The 21,143-nt window shown below is 45.3% G+C and overlaps 1 protein-coding gene across 2 annotated transcripts in view; it reads right to left on the minus strand.

Moving 5' to 3' along the window:
* Nucleotides 1-205: 205 nt before the first annotated feature.
* The window catches only part of STON1 (stonin 1), a 256,242-nt gene continuing 235,304 nt past the window's right edge, over nt 206-21,143 (minus strand). For both annotated transcript variants that reach the window (XM_078649631.1, XM_078649632.1), the window contains exon 4: nt 206-778. In XM_078649631.1, coding sequence (XP_078505757.1) covers nt 704-778 — 75 coding nt within the window. In that variant the 3' untranslated portion in view covers nt 206-703. The remainder of the gene's footprint in view (nt 779-21,143) is intronic.

The following is a 21,143-nucleotide window of genomic DNA, read 5'->3' on the forward strand; positions in this document are numbered from 1 at the left end:
GGGCACTGAATTCATTAACTGATACAATAAAAAATATGGCTTCATTTTCAACATTTTTTGCAGGTAAATTGGAATAAAAAGCTAAACCGTCTCCTCTCTGCTGTAATTCACCAGACCAAAAGTATTGAGGTTGTTCTCTTCTATAGTGTGCTGCTTGTTCACTGAATTCGCTATTGTATACAGAAAATCAACAGGGCATTACGAATTTGCATAAAACAGTTATATTAGAATAGTGCCATTACGGTTTATTGTTGAACAGCAGGATTGCACCTGTTAGTCGTTTGCTGATTGCCTACATTACCAGTTACTAATGACCATGGAGAGATTGTAAATGAAAGCTAACAACAGACACACACAACTCAAGCTTTGAATGATAAAAGCATCATTAACATGACTTTTTTCAAACTGCTCTGCTCATTTTAACTTCTGAATTTGTTGCTTCTGCGCAGTTAATGACAGGAGAACGCATAAGAACATTAGTTTAGCAATTTCATTCTTGTGTTAAAGTAGTATATAACCTTTCCATATCACCACGAACGCTTGTAAAAATTAACAAACTGTGACATTTGTTGTACAGAGTAGCAGGAACGAGTTCAGCCAACGGTCATCAAATGTAATCAACTTGGTTTCTGTTAAAAGCTTCAGTTTGTGAAAAGCATTAGTTAATTAAAAGGCGACACATCTTAAAGTCTGTCTGTATCGTCTATTGAGTAATGCATTCGCCAGCTTTCTCTGGATCTTCTCCATCAATTGGAATCCATTTTTTTTCAATTTCAACCTAAAGTTAAAGAAAAGAGCAATGCATATGGCATTAGATGTGTCAGATTGAATATATTTGCCTTAGCCTTATAAGGGTAAACAATGTGCTGCGCAAATTTTATTGTGCATTATTAAATCTAACATTTTTTGAAACATTTTTGTCATCTTATAAAATTGTTTCCACTGTACGTCTGTGATACTTCAACGGAAAACTATCCTAAACTTGTCTGCGAATTGCATAATGAATACTATTTTGTTCAAATTAGGTAGTCTGGGACACTGATTCTTTTGTGAATAGCAGCTCTGAGATGAACCATGCTTTCATGTGAACAGAGACATTCGCTTTAGAATATAACAGATGTATAAGCAAAGGGCAACTCAGTAGATCTGAGGTCATGCAAAAGTGAGCCAGATGTCTGTGTCTGTCTTTTCTAGAGTGCAGCAAAGCACATAGCTCTATTTTTGAGAAAGAAGTGGCATGTCTCAAAACCGCAGGGCCTTATCCACTTACTTTTCCCCTGGAGCGGGGCGAGTGTATCATACATTTTTTATAGGTTGGTTTGCGCTTGCAATCGAGTTCTTTTGTTGACTATTATCCGATAGTAACATGTTGCATTGTGGAGGCTGTTTGTACCTTGTCACTGAAAATAAAAACAAGATGTAGTAAAATGCCCCTTTTTGACATGGTCACCCCCACTTTTGCCTGGTATTTGATGTGATTTCGAGTGAAGTGCACTGGGTTCGTGCTAACCAGGTCCCCAGTGCCAGATTTCTTTCCCCAAACTGTACAATTGTTTCCCCAATTGCCAATACCTTTGGTACTACCTGTAAGTCCCTAGTAAAAGGTACCCTTGGTACCCAGGGCAAGGAGGCTAAAGAGAGTCCTTAAGGGCTGCAGCATGAATTGTGACACGCTAAAGGAACCCTCACAAACACATACAGACTGCCACTCCAGGCAGCATGTCTTGGTGCAGACAAAAGTGAAAACATGACATGGTCCACATCCCTGTGTGTAAGTAAGTACATTTTATTATGCTTGATTAATTAAAACCATTGCATACAGTACATTGATGATAAAATCAAAAAATATTGCACTAATACAAAAATTACAAAGTTTAAAACTAGTTTCTTTGTTTTATGCATAACAACTTAAAATAGATCTCGTAGGTACTTGCATCACTGACACAGTTAATGCTCAGTCTGTTAAAAGTCAGTTTAGTTAGAGCTATCTGTTTAAGATAACAAGATGTTCCAGTACAACAAATTGCGGCACTCTGTTACCCCTGATTGAGATGACCTGATGCCAATATAAAAAAGCCTTTGTGTCGCATTACAGGACTGACTCATGTAGTGCCCAAAACCATTGTACGGGTTAGGTCTTAACTGTTGCGAATAGATTTTTTCAGTCTCAATGCTGTTAGGTCAAAAAAGTTTGTAAGGCGGCAGTTTAGCTGAACTAAAGTTGGATTAAAACACAGCATCATCACCTGCCTACAGGACCTTGCGCCGTACTGGTTAAACCATGGTTTTAACAGAGTTTTCCGTATGTCCTTTACCTTATTGCAGATACATATGATGTGAATCAGATTCTCCGTGTCGCAAACGCACAGACGGCAAGGCTGGTCTCCTCCACATCCTTCCCACGGCGGTAAAAATGGATTGCTTGAACCGACTCCCAAGCGCAATCTTAATTCCGGCCTTGAGATAGGGTTGGGGTTTGAGGACATCATAATTATTGAGCACAACCCAGCCATGAGCTCGTTTGGATATTGCTTTCTTGTCCTCTGTAGCTGATATGAGTCTTGTTGACTTTGTTACAAGTTTTTTAAAAACCGAGTGGCCCATTGAGGTGTTCCAGTCATCTGTCAGATCTAAAGTGTAAATAGATTCCTGAAGGTACACGTTGGCTGGCAGTTTTCCAGTGCGGGGCAGCTGAACCCAGAGTTGATTATTCAAGAACCCTATAACAGGAGCTCTAATTTTATGCCAGCTTTTTACAAAGGCTCCCTTTCGTTCTGTCGCCTGGTTTTGGAGGCCAAATTCCAGCCTAATTTGGGCTGGTGAAACATATTTGGGAAGCTGGAAAATTGCTCTGTAAGAGGTTACGCTATCAAGAAGTGCTGCGTCTCTTCCAGTCAGAGAGCCACACCCATAAGTGATCGTTGGCTGCAATTTGGCTCGCAGGACTTTTAAAAAGGGTTCAAGTTTTAGGTCCGGCAGCAACTTCTTCAAAGGTTTTAGTGCTAAGTAGGTCATAGCTCCCTTCCTTTGTAGGGATTCCAACTGCGGCTTAAAGGAGTTATTTTGATCCAAGAGCACGCCCAGATATTTATAGTTTGTACTTGGTCTTGACATTTACCGGCCAAATACCAGCTAGGGTTTGCCTTCTTGTGATTTTGTGAAGTTTATTTTTAGAGCATTCTGTTGCGAGAATTTGTAAGTTGCGTATAGGAGGTGCTGAAGTCCAATAGAAGTTTGACTGTTCAGAACTAAGTCGTCAGCATATAGCAAGTTTGTCAATGTCTTGCCACCTAGCTTCGGGTGTGTGAAGAGCAATTGGCCAGTTCGGCTGGCAAGTCCACCAGAAACAGGCTAAATAACAAAGGGGCTAAGACGCATCCTTACTTTAACCCCTTTGTAGTGGTGATTCTACTTGAGAGATGCTTCCCTGCGCCTAGTTTAATTCTGATCCATGTGTTAGTATGCAGTTGTATGAGTTGGTCTAAGAGGGGTGGTGGTATCTCCCATCTGTTCCGCTTTTGCCAGAGCCTGGCGCGGTCAACGGGATCGAAGGCAGCAGAGTAGTCTATCAAGCAGAGGTATAGTGGGTTTTTGCCCTGCTTCGCAGCATCCATAAGCATAGTTAAGGCCATGATGTTAGATATAGTTCCATGCCCTTGACGGAAACCTGTTTGAGTTATAGGTATAATGCGAAGACCAGCTAACCAGATCATTTAATATAATCCCCGCATAGTATTTGGCCTCAGTATCTATAAGGGTTATCAGGCGGTAATTGAATGGAGGAGACCTCCCTCCTTGCTTATATATATGGGGCTAATAATTGAGCCTCTCCATGACTCTGGAATTGCTGTAGTTCTTAGAGTCCTATCACTGGAGCTAGAGTGTTACACCAAAATTCAGGATCCTGTTTGTACAACATTGGTGGCATGCCGTTTGGGCTAGGTGCTCCCGCCCGTCTACCTCTGGCTATTTGTTTCCTTATTGCTTTAGCCAAGGGTCCATTTTCCTCTTCTACTGCACTCAGTGGGCAGTGTGGGCTTGGTGATAGTGCCGACTCCAGCTGCGTCGGCCTGAGTTGGCCACTGTCAACATCGCTTGGGTGGTGCTGATTTGTTCCTGCCCTTATTGACTTGTTGACACAAACATATCTCGACTAGACCAGGGGAGTGACTGTTTCTGGTTCCTGATCGTTGAAGTGTTTGAAAAGATAGGCAACCCAGGTAGCTTCAGTGATGTTGGAGTCTATGCCGCTGCAGTTTGTTTACTGATTGCCAGAATTTGGCGCTGTTTTTCTGGTTTGCATCATGGAGAAGTTTTGCCCGATGTGAGGAGGTACAGGTACATACCCCAAGGAAGAGTGTCCAGCTGCGGATGTCAGCACAGCGTCGAACTCACGGACTACGATATCCATGTCCCTCTGCTGTTTCTCTACAGGATCAGGCAGATAGCCTTGACCCGGGAGTACCGCCTTTACGCCCAGGAAGAGGAATTCAGGAGCCAATGAAAGGTGGGCCGGTTGAAGGTGTGCGCGCGAGAGTAGGAGACGAAGGCGGAAGAGGAGAAGACGCGGGACCCGAGTACAGAGGAGAAGACGCGGGACCCGAGTACAGAGGAGAAGACGCGGGACCCGAGCACAGAGAGGAAGGCGCGGGACCCGAATGCAGCAGTGAAACCGTGCCGGACGTCCGAACAGCTGGGAATCCTGAAGACGAAGAGGAAAGCTGGTTCGAGGACTGGTGGTGTCCGGAGGTGGCTGGGGAGCGGCCGTGACTCAGGAGAGTTACGGCGGGAGCCGGTGAGTACAAACGGCTCGAGGGTGTGTTGAGAGGGGAGGGAGGGATAATGTGGATTTCTGAACCGGGGAGGAGGGAGGAACGGGCACGGAACCTATAGCACCTTATCTTTGGCCACATATTGCAAGAAACCCCAAAAGTAATGTCTCCCTGTTCTAAACACAGATCCCGGTGTTGGGCAATATCCTTGACCTTTCGTCCCTCTATTTTTGCGGGCACCAGAGAATCTTTGAGCACTGAGGTGTGGTGAAGGGAGAAAACGACCACATTAGTACAAGACCTCATACTTACGGTTCTCTTTGTTCTTTTCTTCACTCCTATGAGCCTCTGGGGTAATCACCCCGGTCCAGAGGAAGCAGGAAGCAAAACACCTTTGCCCACATCCAGCCCTTCCAGCTCATCTGAAGAAGACGTAGGACCACAAGGACATTCTTCACGCCCTATCACAACTCCATCCATTGTTAATAAACCTTTTTCTAAACCCCTACTGCAGCCTCCACGCCTGTTTATCAAACCTGCCCTCCCACACCCATGATTAGTTTTCCTTTGCTCTTTTGTTTACCCATCTCCTCCGTTTTAACGATGTCTTTAGTTCGCGTAGAGTTCCTTGAAGACTCTGGTTATTTGGAGATTTGCGTTGTTGCTTTAAGATTCGGTTCATGGTTCGCTTTAATTTTTTTGAGACTGGGCTCTTTGATACGTTGATTGGAGTAGCAACTACTTTCCTTCGTTTCAGGCCTTGGCTATTTGAGATTTTTTCTCCTAGGGATGTAACAAACTTTTCTCAGCTTTCCAAGGGCTGGGCTAAGTTAACGCTTCCTTGGCTGTATAGGGCTTTAGCTGTTGATGTTATTTCCTCTATGTTGTTAGAGTTGCACCTTATTCTTTTAAGATTACTGGTTTCATCCAGCACAATAGAGTTGCTAGCTTCTGGTATTTGGCAGCGTCTTGTTTGAAGACACAACTCTTGTGGCAAATGATCGCTAAATGTGTTATTGCCAGTCTTGAAGGTAGCAATTTTATTGAACCGAGTCAGAGTCGTAAAGGTGTAGTCTAGGTGCGATGATACTGTAGTCGAGTGGTACATAGCTAATGGTGGATTGTCATCTTTAAGCCGGCCTTTTAGAGCTCTCATATATAAGTGCTCCAATTCCCAGAGCAAATTCTTCGCAGTCCTTGAAGGATAGGTGGTCTCTATTAGGCCTTGCATTGGGATACCCCATGCGCCTGAGAGCTCCTGCGTTGGGTCGTCATCCTGAGTAAACCCTAGAAAGTGCATATTGAAGTCACCAGCCAGGATGATGAGGTCAGTTGCATCCTCTTCCATGACTTTCTGTAGCTCCGTTAACAGCTCCTTCACTGCTTTTGATTTTTGTTTAGGGTGCACATAAACATTTATTCTTATTCTTATGTCCTGTTTGATCTGATTAAGCATGAGCTTTACTTTTGTAGCCTGAATACAGCTTGTAGGTGTTAAGTGTATTCTTACAGGAAGAAACTCTCCTATTTCAGTTATTGAGGCTAGAAACAGCAAGCCTCCCGAGCGGCAACCAAAGACAGATCCATTGGTAGCCGGAAGGGAGCGGGAGGTGTAACCTTGCAAATCAACGGGCTTGTCTTCCTAAGTCTCTTGAAACAGGATTATGTCAAAGGTTTTCAAATAGTTTAGAATCTCCTGATCATACATTTTAGAGACAAAGCCATTAATGTTCCAGATGCATATGGAGGTTCCATCTCTTTCTGTTTGCAGTGGCTGTGCTACGACCGTCGCCTGTCAGTTGGACATGCAGATGTTATTTGCCGATATGTGCCTGTCCAGTTGTTACTTGTTAGAGGATATAATAGGGCAGGGAGACCTTGAGTTGGTAACAGGGTGATTGGCAGGTTGGCCTCAGTCATTGTGCCCGGTGTTCTGCTCCTTGCTCCTTTCAAGACTGAAAAGGTCGTCAGACTTGGATTGTTTGCGTTTGTGCTAAGGAAAGGTGTTGGATATAATGGCTCTGGGATTTATTTCATGGTTATTCCCCAGTTTTGAAACTTGTTTCTTTCCCAGTATTGTTTTGAGCATTTGTAATTTATCCACAATTAGGGGGCAAGAACATTCTTGTTGCACTGGCTGTGTTTTAGAAGCCGCTTCCTGCCCTCTCTTTATTAGGCCGTTCAAGTCGCCTAGCTTCCTATCAATCCCTGAGGTGAAGTCAGCTAGAGTTTGTAAAACTGTGAGCTGAAGGTCCAGTTTGTGAGATTGATATTGCAAAGCAGCAGTTGAGTATTGCACGGTACTTCGTAACCATTCCCAAATTAGAATTTTCTTATTGTGACTAATGTTGCTTCTTCCTGTCTGCGCAATTTTGGGGGATTACTGGAGGCATGACTATAAGAGGCGACTAGTTTCTCCCACTCTTGGGGGGCTAAGAAGGACGTGTAGCCATTGGAAGCAGATTGGTCTTCATTTGAGGGCAGCTGTCCTTGCACTGAGTGTGACGTTTCATTAGGTTTGCCAGATACCAGTAAGCCTACCACAGGCAATATTTCATCCGAGCTGGTGGGTGATGAGGATTGTTGGAGAGAGTTATTTAGTTGTAATACCGGTTTCCTTTGTTTACGCTCCTCCATCTGGTCTACTGCCAGTGAGAGGCATTGATGAAGCTTTAGGGCAGGTCCCATGTCAGACCTAGTTTGTTGAAGTAAAATGTAAGCACCTTCACCTAGAGTAGTCTCGGCAATATAAGGGGAAGGTTGAGGATTCTGAGGTTCTGAACCTGATGTTGATCCGCCTTGCTGGTCAGGTATTAAAATTGCTGACTCTAATGGATCCTCAGATGCTGGCCTAAATAGTTGAGAGTACAAGGTATTATTTTGATTGTGGCATGCTCATTTTTGTTGTCCTTCTGGTGAGCAAGTTAATGTTCCATTGGTCAAAATCATGCTCCTTATTTGTTCATGATGTATTTGATTCTTCGACTGCTTGCCTTACGTCGTAAATCCCCTTGGTTTTGGATTGAGGACTTACTTGAAGTCTGCTATTAAGATGAATTTGTGCAATGGTTTCCTTCGCTGCCAGTGGATGTAACTTTTGATCAAGGATGTGTGGAACTAGGGGTAAAAGAGGACATTGCAACCCTTCCATGGTGGCACTTTTTGAAAATATTACTGTTCTGGGATTTTTCAGGAAGGAGAAATTTTTATATATTTTAAGCTGGAAGGAACAAGGGTGTTCCTACTGCCCTGATAAGATCCTATTCTTCCAGACCCAGACTCATATTGATTTTGTTTTCCCTTACTGCTTCCTTACTGCCTTCCGGGGTAAGAAGACGTTGTTGTTAGCGACCTTAGGATGCAAGCTGTTCTGAGGACTGTGTGTTATATTAGCCGTTGAGTTATTTTGCGTGTCATCAAACTTTTCACGTTTTATCTTGTGACTATCAAAGTCAAGATCCAGTGGGCTAGTGTCTCTAGGACCTCTCCTGCCCTCGTTCTTCTGTTTGGTTGCTTTGGATTGCGATTGTCGATTGGGTTTTGGTTTCGTTGGGGCTTTTCTTACTCTGCCCGATCTCATGGCTCGTAGCCCCGATGTCCAACTTGTCAGTTGGTCTATGTATGTGGACTGTATGAGGCTGTGGGCTGAGGGCTGAGGGCTGTAATGGCTCAGTTGTGCCTAGCTGGACCCCCTTTAACTTTCCAAGTGGGGGCTGTGGCGGCAAAGCTACCAGAACTACTGAAGTTCAACAAATGTGGATGCTGATGCTATGAAATCCTGCAGAGGAACAGTGATAGTGGTGTGGAAGTGGTGGTGAGGCTGCAAGGAAATAGCAAAGAAATTGTTCAGGCCCCCTGCCGTTGATCCAGAAGCTCCAGGTTGGCGGGCCGGTCCAATCGGGGAAAGTGCAGGTAACAAGTAGGGGGATAAGGCAGCGGTGGAGCAAGCGGGGCACTCAAGGGCGGATCGCAGGCTGCACCTGATCTAATCAGGCTGCCTCCGCGATACCGCCTAGGGCCACTTTCACTGAGGCTGCCGTGCTAAAGGCAGCCACGCTTGCGCTTGCCAAAACCCTTTTCTACTCGGGTGCCTACATTGACCCTCTCGTCCAGACACGTTCAGATGTGCGCCGGAGCGGTCAGGGAGATCGATTTTGGGAACTATTGCTGTTACTGAGGGATTGATACGGCGCCCACTCACATTATGCACACGCTTTGCCCCGGCTCCTCAGCACTCATCTCCTGGCTCGTTCTTGTTTCACCACCGCCGCGCTCCCTGTGGCACACCGTGCACCTGCTCCAGGCTGTACTGGCAGTATACCACCAGAACAAAGTCCAAGAGCCCGCAAGAGCCTGCGAAAGCTGCAAGCCCGCAGCTGCAAGCTACAAGCTAGAGGGCCGTAGGGGCCGCGGGAAGCATTTGCGGGCCTCAACGGATCTTCACCCTTAAAGCGCAGGGTAAAAACAGGATGAGAGCAGCGAGAATGGCGAGGAGCAACGCAGCGTCTTCCACCTCCTCACGCTTGCTCTCACTTGCTCAGAATGCAGCATCTGTCAGCAGTTGCGAAAACCTGGAGTACAACCTCAAATGTAGTCCCTGTATGCCACGCCCATAAACCCTGCATGCAAAATAAGTAACTCACCCCTTGTTAGGACACACTGCGGTTCAGTCCTGCAACCGGAGCGATCCGTTCTCAGAACTACAAATCCCGAGACGCCCTCCACAAGAACTACGATACCCAGGAGGGCACAGCGCGGGACGGATGCCGGCGCCGCCTTAAAACAAACAGCGGTGGCGGGACGCGGCGTCGGATATTTTGAGTTCCTGTGGCAGAACCCTTCCCCGAGTCGTGCGGAGGGAGAGCCCCAACGACTATCCAAGGATACCGACAGTGAGCCGCTAGAACGGGTAAGCCGTGGGATAAACGCCTATGTCCAAAGACTTCCTGTCCCCGCTCGAGGGTGCGTGAGCCACGGAACGCTCACCCTCATTGTTGTTAAACCTCCGCTCGAGGTTGACGGAGAGAGAACTGCTCGACCTTCCTTGTTTCCTTTTCACAGTCCCCGCTCGAGGGTTATCGAGCGGAAAGGAAGCCGAGAGCTTCTGTGAATTCTGTTGCAGTCCCAGCTCGAGGGTATTCGAGCAAGCGAGCCTCAGTCCCCGCTCGAGGGTTTATCGAGCGTGTGAGACGCTAAGGCTGCCAAACTTTGACGCAGTCCCCGCTCGAGGGTTTATCGAGCGTGTGAGACGCTAAGGCTGCCAACTTTGACGCTGTCCCCGCTCGAGGGTTTATCGAGCGTGTGAGACGCTAAGGCTGCCAAAACTTTGACGCTGTCCCCGCTCGAGGGTTTCGAGTGTGAGGACACGGTTGCATCAAGGAGCCCTCCTCCAACGCGTGCTTGCCCTCCGTTGGTGAGTGTCCGGACCGACACTCATGCGGAGGACGATCTGTGGAATTACATCACCAGATTCTAATCGAGTGGCATTGTCGGCCACTGCTTAGCACGGGGTCCTCTGTTGGGGAATGTCGGGACCGGCATTCGTGCAGAGGACGGTTGGAATATAGACCTTCCCAGGGCTGTTGCTACACCTTGATAGTTTGAGTGTTACTACGCGTGATTATCCACTTATTGCTTAATAAAGCTGATTACGACAACCTACCTCTCTGTCTTCTATTGTGGGCTAAGAAACGGGTGAAGCCGTAGCGCTGCCCCAATCCTGAGGAACCAGGGGATTACACCCCTACAGTAGGCCTTCAGCCCTAAGGCAGTGTCCACTATACTATATGGACTCATGGGCAAACAAGCACAGCAGTTGCTGCAATTGGTCAATTACAGGTGAAGCCATACGCATTTAAACCAGATGCTTGGAACTCGTCGGTGCCTCCCCTTCCGCTCGATTGAGAGCGACGGGCACCGACGGACAGGTGAGCTTTTAGAGTTGCTAGTTTTATCAGCCTAGCACTCATTACCACTATTTGTGTAGGCAACTTTGGTAGCTAACAGTCCCTACGACATTTGTGATATTACATATGGGTGTTTAACAGGCCGTATTTCAGTGTGTTGGCTGGCCTTTGCTGCCCTCCAACTTTACGATTTACAGCGCTATTTAAGGAAACGCCTTAAGATTGGGGTCTTCCTTCCACCGTACCTTGAACAACAACATCACAGTGATATTATCTATTCACAGTACTCTCGAGGTTCTGTATGTAATTAGTGATGAGGTGTCATATGGTCGTTACTGGCCTTATCACTATCCCAGTCTCTAGGCTATCAACTTTCAACTTAATAATAAAGCCTAGCACAAAAAAAGTAGTAATTAGGATAACAATTAATGTTGACTCAGTGGCGAGGGTGGCTCACGGCAAGCTAGTGGGGTGTCTATCACACGTACATTGGTGTTTGTGTATAGCGACTGGCTGGGACATGGCTGAACTTTGTGCTAACTGTGTCCCCCCTCCTTTTTTCTACACATTAGAGCGGGGCCTCAATTTCCCGAGCGGTTGCCGGGCGAGATGAGGCCTTCACCCACATAAAGCTGGGTGTGTATCATTAGGAGGAAAAGCCTCCTCATGATGAAGCTAATATGCTTATCTGTTGCGGAACGCCAATTGTTCTCGCAGGTGTGTTTTGTCTTGATGGTTTTTTTGGGTCATGCTGACTCTTGTGTGTTAATGGATACATGGTATTTTCTGTTTTTTTACACAGGAAGAAGATTCTTTTCCTGCCCAAAGTGGATACTGAGGTTCTAAGTTTTTGGGAAAATTGTCTTCCCATAAGTACATTATATGCTGTGGTGTGAAACCAATGTGTTTGCACTTGTGTCTAAATATCTATTCACACTGTATTGCAGTAGCTAACTATTTTATAAGGTCCTGAAGAAAGCTGGAGAAAAACTCCATCTAGCTGAAACTAGTCGACCATACTGCACAGCGCTCAAATGTAGTCTCACCTTTTGACTACCATGCGCGGGTTTTTAATCTTGACACCTACACTTATCCTCAAAGACAAATGTTTTTCAGTTTAGGTAGTCATTTTTAACCAAGCACTTTTTCTTTAAGCACTGCATTTTTTTGTATTGAAGGTTGCGCACAATTGAGGCTACAGGTACCGTTTTCCAATTCCGTACCATCTTTTGAGGGCATGGGCGGTACACTGAGCTGTTGCCCCTTTTCCCCACATGATGATATACCGTCACGAGGGCGGTCTGATGGGACTTTTCAGCCCATTGTGACGCAACACACTTTCCCACACACGTATCCGTGTGATCCTCTTACACCAATCATGAGAACACATCCATTTGGACCTGGTCTTCTCTTTTTGTTGGTCTACCTTAGTCTAGGGGCATGAGGTGACAGGTCGTTAAATTATTACCCCTTTGACCCTCTGTAAATTTTTGTGTTTTGAGTATTTAGAGCAACTTCGTGTTGCGGGTCTTTTTTCAGATGCAAACCTATGGGTGTTGTTTGCATCATTAATGCTCACCCAATGTAATTGAGTGTGACCCCTTCTGCTTGCCGGCCCACTCGCCACCTCTTCTCAACATTTTTGACCCTAATACTCCGTTGTTACACCTCTTTTTGGTTAAACATCTAGATAATGTGTCCTTTGTCATTGTCTTTAATGAGGATAGTTAACTAGACTTATCCCATCATTTGGGTCTGAGTACACACTACTTTGATACTGTTATCCCCAGCACTTTGCCTTTTTCCAGCTGTACACGATATACTGACCGAAATGGTCTATGGTGACATGAAGGACTATTTCTCTATGTCCCTGAAACTCACGGGGATTCATTATGATCGACGTTTACTGGATAGGGGTAAACTCAGCCCCCATATTCAACACAGTTGCATCTTCGTATTACTGTGCTAGATAAGATGTTTTTCAATTACTCTTGCAGTCTCCTTTCAGCGCATGCGCGATGGGTTAGTGGTCTCCGAATTCCAACACCCCTGCGCATGCGCGACGAGATCAGTGCTAGACGCTACTGACCTGACTCCCGTGCTCGCTCCCGGTGATACACAGGTGAGCCTACCCTTCCGCTTCCTACGAGTCACAATGCGTAGGGGCGGACTCATGGGCAAACAAGCACAGCAGTTGCTGCAATTGGTCAATTACAGGTGAAGCCATACGCATTTAAACCAGATGCTTGGAACTCGTCGGTGCCTCCCCTTCCGCTCGATTGAGAGCGACGGGCACCGACGGACAGGTGAGCTTTTAGAGTTGCTAGTTTTATCAGCCTAGCACTCATTACCACTATTTGTGTAGGCAACTTTGGTAGCTAACAGTCCCTACGACATTTGTGATATTACATATGGGTGTTTAACAGGCCGTATTTCAGTGTGTTGGCTGGCCTTTGCTGCCCTCCAACTTTACGATTTACAGCGCTATTTAAGGAAACGCCTTAAGATTGGGGTCTTCCTTCCACCGTACCTTGAACAACAACATCACAGTGATATTATCTATTCACAGTACTCTCGAGGTTCTGTATGTAATTAGTGATGAGGTGTCATATGGTCGTTACTGGCCTTATCACTATCCCAGTCTCTAGGCTATCAACTTTCAACTTAATAATAAAGCCTAGCACAAAAAAAGTAGTAATTAGGATAACAATTAATGTTGACTCAGTGGCGAGGGTGGCTCACGGCAAGCTAGTGGGGTGTCTATCACACGTACATTGGTGTTTGTGTATAGCGACTGGCTGGGACATGGCTGAACTTTGTGCTAACTGTGTCCCCCCTCCTTTTTTCTACACATTAGAGCGGGGCCTCAATTTCCCGAGCGGTTGCCGGGCGAGATGAGGCCTTCACCCACATAAAGCTGGGTGTGTATCATTAGGAGGAAAAGCCTCCTCATGATGAAGCTAATATGCTTATCTGTTGCGGAACGCCAATTGTTCTCGCAGGTGTGTTTTGTCTTGATGGTTTTTTTGGGTCATGCTGACTCTTGTGTGTTAATGGATACATGGTATTTTCTGTTTTTTTACACAGGAAGAAGATTCTTTTCCTGCCCAAAGTGGATACTGAGGTTCTAAGTTTTTGGGAAAATTGTCTTCCCATAAGTACATTATACGCTGTGGTGTGAAACCAATGTGTTTGCACTTGTGTCTAAATATCTATTCACACTGTATTGCAGTAGCTAACTATTTTATAAGGTCCTGAAGAAAGCTGGAGAAAAACTCCATCTAGCTGAAACTAGTCGACCATACTGCACAGCGCTCAAATGTAGTCTCACCTTTTGACTACCATGCGCGGGTTTTTAATCTTGACACCTACACTTATCCTCAAAGACAAATGTTTTTCAGTTTAGGTAGTCATTTTTAACCAAGCACTTTTTCTTTAAGCACTGCATTTTTTTGTATTGAAGGTTGCGCACAATTGAGGCTACAGGTACCGTTTTCCAATTCCGTACCATCTTTTGAGGGCATGGGCGGTACACTGAGCTGTTGCCCCTTTTCCCCACATGATGATATACCGTCACGAGGGCGGTCTGATGGGACTTTTCAGCCCATTGTGACGCAACACACTTTCCCACACACGTATCCGTGTGATCCTCTTACACCAATCATGAGAACACATCCATTTGGACCTGGTCTTCTCTTTTTGTTGGTCTACCTTAGTCTAGGGGCATGAGGTGACAGGTCGTTAAATTATTACCCCTTTGACCCTCTGTAAATTTTTGTGTTTTGAGTATTTAGAGCAACTTCGTGTTGCGGGTCTTTTTTCAGATGCAAACCTATGGGTGTTGTTTGCATCATTAATGCTCACCCAATGTAATTGAGTGTGACCCCTTCTGCTTGCCGGCCCACTCGCCACCTCTTCTCCACATTTTTGACCCTAATACTCCGTTGTTACACCTCTTTTTGGTTAAACATCTAGATAATGTGTCCTTTGTCATTGTCTTGAATGAGGATAGTTAACTAGACTTATCCCATCATTTGGGTCTGAGTACACACTACTTTGATACTGTTATCCCCAGCACTTTGCCTTTTTCCAGCTGTACACGATATACTGACCGAAATGGTCTATGGTGACATGAAGGACTATTTCTCTATGTCCCTGAAACTCACGGGGATTCATTATGATCGACGTTTACTGGATAGGGGTAAACTCAGCCCCCATATTCAACACAGTTGCATCTTCGTATTACTGTGCTAGATAAGATGTTTTTCAATTACTCTTGCAGTCTCCTTTCAGCGCATGCGCGATGGGTTAGTGGTCTCCGAATTCCAACACCCCTGCGCATGCGCGACGAGATCAGTGCTAGACGCTACTGACCTGACTCCCGTGCTCGCTCCCGGTGATACACAGGTGAGCCTACCCTTCCGCTTCCTACGAGTCACAATGCGTAGGGGCGGACTCATGGGCAAACAAGCACAGCAGTTGCTGCAATTGGTCAATTACAGGTGAAGCCATACGCATTTAAACCAGATGCTTGGAACTCGTCGGTGCCTCCCCTTCCGCTCGATTGAGAGCGACGGGCACCGACGGACAGGTGAGCTTTTAGAGTTGCTAGTTTTATCAGCCTAGCACTCATTACCACTATTTGTGTAGGCAACTTTGGTAGCTAACAGTCCCTACGACATTTGTGATATTACATATGGGTGTTTAACAGGCCGTATTTCAGTGTGTTGGCTGGCCTTTGCTGCCCTCCAACTTTACGATTTACAGCGCTATTTAAGGAAACGCCTTAAGATTGGGGTCTTCCTTCCACCGTACCTTGAACAACAACATCACAGTGATATTATCTATTCACAGTACTCTCGAGGTTCTGTATATAATTAGTGATGAGGTGTCATATGGTCGTTACTGGCCTTATCACTATCCCAGTCTCTAGGCTATCAACTTTCAACTTAATAATAAAGCCTAGCACAAAAAAAGTAGTAATTAGGATAACAATTAATGTTGACTCAGTGGCGAGGGTGGCTCACGGCAAGCTAGTGGGGTGTCTATCACACGTACATTGGTGTTTGTGTATAGCGACTGGCTGGGACATGGCTGAACTTTGTGCTAACTGTGTCCCCCCTCCTTTTTTCTACACATTAGAGCGGGGCCTCAATTTCCCGAGCGGTTGCCGGGCGAGATGAGGCCTTCACCCACATAAAGCTGGGTGAGTATCATTAGGAGGAAAAGCCTCCTCATGATGAAGCTAATATGCTTATCTGTTGCGGAACGCCAATTGTTCTCGCAGGTGTGTTTTGTCTTGATGGTTTTTTTGGGTCATGCTGACTCTTGTGTGTTAATGGATACATGGTATTTTCTGTTTTTTTACACAGGAAGAAGATTCTTTTCCTGCCCAAAGTGGATACTGAGGTTCTAAGTTTTTGGGAAAATTGTCTTCCCATAAGTACATTATACGCTGTGGTGTGAAACCAATGTGTTTGCACTTGTGTCTAAATATCTATTCACACTGTATTGCAGTAGCTAACTATTTTATAAGGTCCTGAAGAAAGCTGGAGAAAAACTCCATCTAGCTGAAACTAGTCGACCATACTGCACAGCGCTCAAATGTAGTCTCACCTTTTGACTACCATGCGCGGGTTTTTAATCTTGACACCTACACTTATCCTCAAAGACAAATGTTTTTCAGTTTAGGTAGTCATTTTTAACCAAGCACTTTTTCTTTAAGCACTGCATTTTTTTGTATTGAAGGTTGCGCACAATTGAGGCTACAGGTACCGTTTTCCAATTCCGTACCATCTTTTGAGGGCATGGGCGGTACACTGAGCTGTTGCCCCTTTTCCCCACATGATGATATACCGTCACGAGGGCGGTCTGATGGGACTTTTCAGCCCATTGTGACGCAACACACTTTCCCACACACGTATCCGTGTGATCCTCTTACACCAATCATGAGAACACATCCATTTGGACCTGGTCTTCTCTTTTTGTTGGTCTACCTTAGTCTAGGGGCATGAGGTGACAGGTCGTTAAATTATTACCCCTTTGACCCTCTGTAAATTTTTGTGTTTTGAGTATTTAGAGCAACTTCGTGTTGTGGGTCTTTTTTCAGATGCAAACCTATGGGTGTTGTTTGCATCATTAATGCTCACCCAATGTAATTGAGTGTGACCCCTTCTGCTTGCCGGCCCACTCGCCACCTCTTCTCAACATTTTTGACCCTAATACTCCGTTGTTACACCTCTTTTTGGTTAAACATCTAGATAATGTGTCCTTTGTCATTGTCTTTAATGAGGATAGTTAACTAGACTTATCCCATCATTTGGGTCTGAGTACACACTACTTTGATACTGTTATCCCCAGCACTTTGCCTTTTTCCAGCTGTACACGATATACTGACCGAAATGGTCTATGGTGACATGAAGGACTATTTCTCTATGTCCCTGAAACTCACGGGGATTCATTATGATCGACGTTTACTGGATAGGGGTAAACTCAGCCCCCATATTCAACACAGTTGCATCTTCGTATTACTGTGCTAGATAAGATATTTTTCAATTACTCTTGCAGTCTCCTTTCAGCGCATGCGCGATGGGTTAGTGGTCTCCGAATTCCAACACCCCTGCGCATGCGCGACGAGATCAGTGCTAGACGCTACTGACCTGACTCCCGTGCTCGCTCCCGGTGATACACAGGTGAGCCTACCCTTCCGCTTCCTACGAGTCACAATGCGTAGGGGCGGACTCATGGGCAAACAAGCACAGCAGTTGCTGCAATTGGTCAATTACAGGTGAAGCCATACGCATTTAAACCAGATGCTTGGAACTCGTCGGTGCCTCCCCTTCCGCTCGATTGAGAGCGACGGGCACCGACGGACAGGTGAGCTTTTAGAGTTGCTAGTTTTATCAGCCTAGCACTCATTACCACTATTTGTGTAGGCAACTTTGGTAGCTAACAGTCCCTACGACATTTGTGATATTACATATGGGTGTTTAACAGGCCGTATTTCAGTGTGTTGGCTGGCCTTTGCTGCCCTCCAACTTTACGATTTACAGCGCTATTTAAGGAAACGCCTTAAGATTGGGGTCTTCCTTCCACCGTACCTTGAACAACAACATCACAGTGATATTATCTATTCACAGTACTCTCGAGGTTCTGTATGTAATTAGTCATGAGGTGTCATATGGTCGTTACTGGCCTTATCACTATCCCAGTCTCTAGGCTATCAACTTTCAACTTAATAATAAAGCCTAGCACAAAAAAAGTAGTAATTAGGATAACAATTAATGTTGACTCAGTGGCGAGGGTGGCTCACGGCAAGCTAGTGGGGTGTCTATCACACGTACATTGGTGTTTGTGTATAGCGACTGGCTGGGACATGGCTGAACTTTGTGCTAACTGTGTCCCCCCTCCTTTTTTCTACACATTAGAGCGGGGCCTCAATTTCCCGAGCGGTTGCCGGGCGAGATGAGGCCTTCACCCACATAAAGCTGGGTGAGTATCATTAGGAGGAAAAGCCTCCTCATGATGAAGCTAATATGCTTATCTGTTGCGGAACGCCAATTGTTCTCGCAGGTGTGTTTTGTCTTGATGGTTTTTTTGGGTCATGCTGACTCTTGTGTGTTAATGGATACATGGTATTTTCTGTTTTTTTACACAGGAAGAAGATTCTTTTCCTGCCCAAAGTGGATACTGAGGTTCTAAGTTTTTGGGAAAATTGTCTTCCCATAAGTACATTATACGCTGTGGTGTGAAACCAATGTGTTTGCACTTGTGTCTAAATATCTATTCACACTGTATTGCAGTAGCTAACTATTTTATAAGGTCCTGAAGAAAGCTGGAGAAAAACTCCATCTAGCTGAAACTAGTCGACCATACTGCACAGCGCTCAAATGTAGTCTCACCTTTTGACTACCATGCGCGGGTTTTTAATCTTGACACCTACACTTATCCTCAAAGACAAATGTTTTTCAGTTTAGGTAGTCATTTTTAACCAAGCACTTTTTCTTTAAGCACTGCATTTTTTTGTATTGAAGGTTGCGCACAATTGAGGCTACAGGTACCGTTTTCCAATTCCGTACCATCTTTTGAGGGCATGGGCGGTACACTGAGCTGTTGCCCCTTTTCCCCACATGATGATATACCGTCACGAGGGCGGTCTGATGGGACTTTTCAGCCCATTGTGACGCAACACACTTTCCCACACACGTATCCGTGTGATCCTCTTACACCAATCATGAGAACACATCCATTTGGACCTGGTCTTCTCTTTTTGTTGGTCTACCTTAGTCTAGGGGCATGAGGTGACAGGTCGTTAAATTATTACCCCTTTGACCCTCTGTAAATTTTTGTGTTTTGAGTATTTAGAGCAACTTCGTGTTGCGGGTCTTTTTTCAGATGCAAACCTATGGGTGTTGTTTGCATCATTAATGCTCACCCAATGTAATTGAGTGTGACCCCTTCTGCTTGCCGGCCCACTCGCCACCTCTTCTCAACATTTTTGACCCTAATACTCCGTTGTTACACCTCTTTTTGGTTAAACATCTAGATAATGTGTCCTTTGTCATTGTCTTTAATGAGGATAGTTAACTAGACTTATCCCATCATTTGGGTCTGAGTACACACTACTTTGATACTGTTATCCCCAGCACTTTGCCTTTTTCCAGCTGTACACGATATACTGACCGAAATGGTCTATGGTGACATGAAGGACTATTTCTCTATGTCCCTGAAACTCACGGGGATTCATTATGATCGACGTTTACTGGATAGGGGTAAACTCAGCCCCCATATTCAACACAGTTGCATCTTCGTATTACTGTGCTAGATAAGATGTTTTTCAATTACTCTTGCAGTCTCCTTTCAGCGCATGCGCGATGGGTTAGTGGTCTCCGAATTCCAACACCCCTGCGCATGCGCGACGAGATCAGTGCTAGACGCTACTGACCTGACTCCCGTGCTCGCTCCCGGTGATACACAGGTGAGCCTACCCTTCCGCTTCCTACGAGTCACAATGCGTAGGGGCGGACTCATGGGCAAACAAGCACAGCAGTTGCTGCAATTGGTCAATTACAGGTGAAGCCATACGCATTTAAACCAGATGCTTGGAACTCGTCGGTGCCTCCCCTTCCGCTCGATTGAGAGCGACGGGCACCGACGGACAGGTGAGCTTTTAGAGTTGCTAGTTTTATCAGCCTAGCACTCATTACCACTATTTGTGTAGGCAACTTTGGTAGCTAACAGTCCCTACGACATTTGTGATATTACATATGGGTGTTTAACAGGCCGTATTTCAGTGTGTTGGCTGGCCTTTGCTGCCCTCCAACTTTACGATTTACAGCGCTATTTAAGGAAACGCCTTAAGATTGGGGTCTTCCTTCCACCGTACCTTGAACAACAACATCACAGTGATATTATCTATTCACAGTACTCTCGAGGTTCTGTATATAATTAGTGATGAGGTGTCATATGGTCGTTACTGGCCTTATCACTATCCCAGTCTCTAGGCTATCAACTTTCAACTTAATAATAAAGCCTAGCACAAAAAAAGTAGTAATTAGGATAACAATTAATGTTGACTCAGTGGCGAGGGTGGCTCACGGCAAGCTAGTGGGGTGTCTATCACACGTACATTGGTGTTTGTGTATAGCGACTGGCTGGGACATGGCTGAACTTTGTGCTAACTGTGTCCCCCCTCCTTTTTTCTACACATTAGAGCGGGGCCTCAATTTCCCGAGCGGTTGCCGGGCGAGATGAGGCCTTCACCCACATAAAGCTGGGTGAGTATCATTAGGAGGAAAAGCCTCCTCATGATGAAGCTAATATGCTTATCTGTTGCGGAACGCCAATTGTTCTCGCAGGTGTGTTTTGTCTTGATGGTTTTTTTGGGTCATGCTGACTCTTGTGTGTTAATGGATACATGGTATTTTCTGTTTTTTTACACAGGAAGAAGATTCTTTTCCTGCCCAAAGTGGATACTGAGGTTCTAAGTTTTTGGGAAAATTGTCTTCCCATAAGTACATTATACGCTGTGGTGTGAAACCAATGTGTTTGCACTTGTGTCTAAATATCTATTCACACTGTATTGCAGTAGCTAACTATTTTATAAGGTCCTGAAGAAAGCTGGAGAAAAACTCCATCTAGCTGAAACTAGTCGACCATACTGCACAGCGCTCAAATGTAGTCTCACCTTTTGACTACCATGCGCGGGTTTTTAATCTTGACACCTACACTTATCCTCAAAGACAAATGTTTTTCAGTTTAGGTAGTCATTTTTAACCAAGCACTTTTTCTTTAAGCACTGCATTTTTTTGTATTGAAGGTTGCGCACAATTGAGGCTACAGGTACCGTTTTCCAATTCCGTACCATCTTTTGAGGGCATGGGCGGTACACTGAGCTGTTGCCCCTTTTCCCCACATGATGATATACCGTCACGAGGGCGGTCTGATGGGACTTTTCAGCCCATTG

This window comes from Lissotriton helveticus, chromosome 6, assembly GCF_964261635.1.
Source record: "Lissotriton helveticus chromosome 6, aLisHel1.1, whole genome shotgun sequence".
Classification (NCBI taxonomy): domain Eukaryota; kingdom Metazoa; phylum Chordata; class Amphibia; order Caudata; family Salamandridae; genus Lissotriton; species Lissotriton helveticus.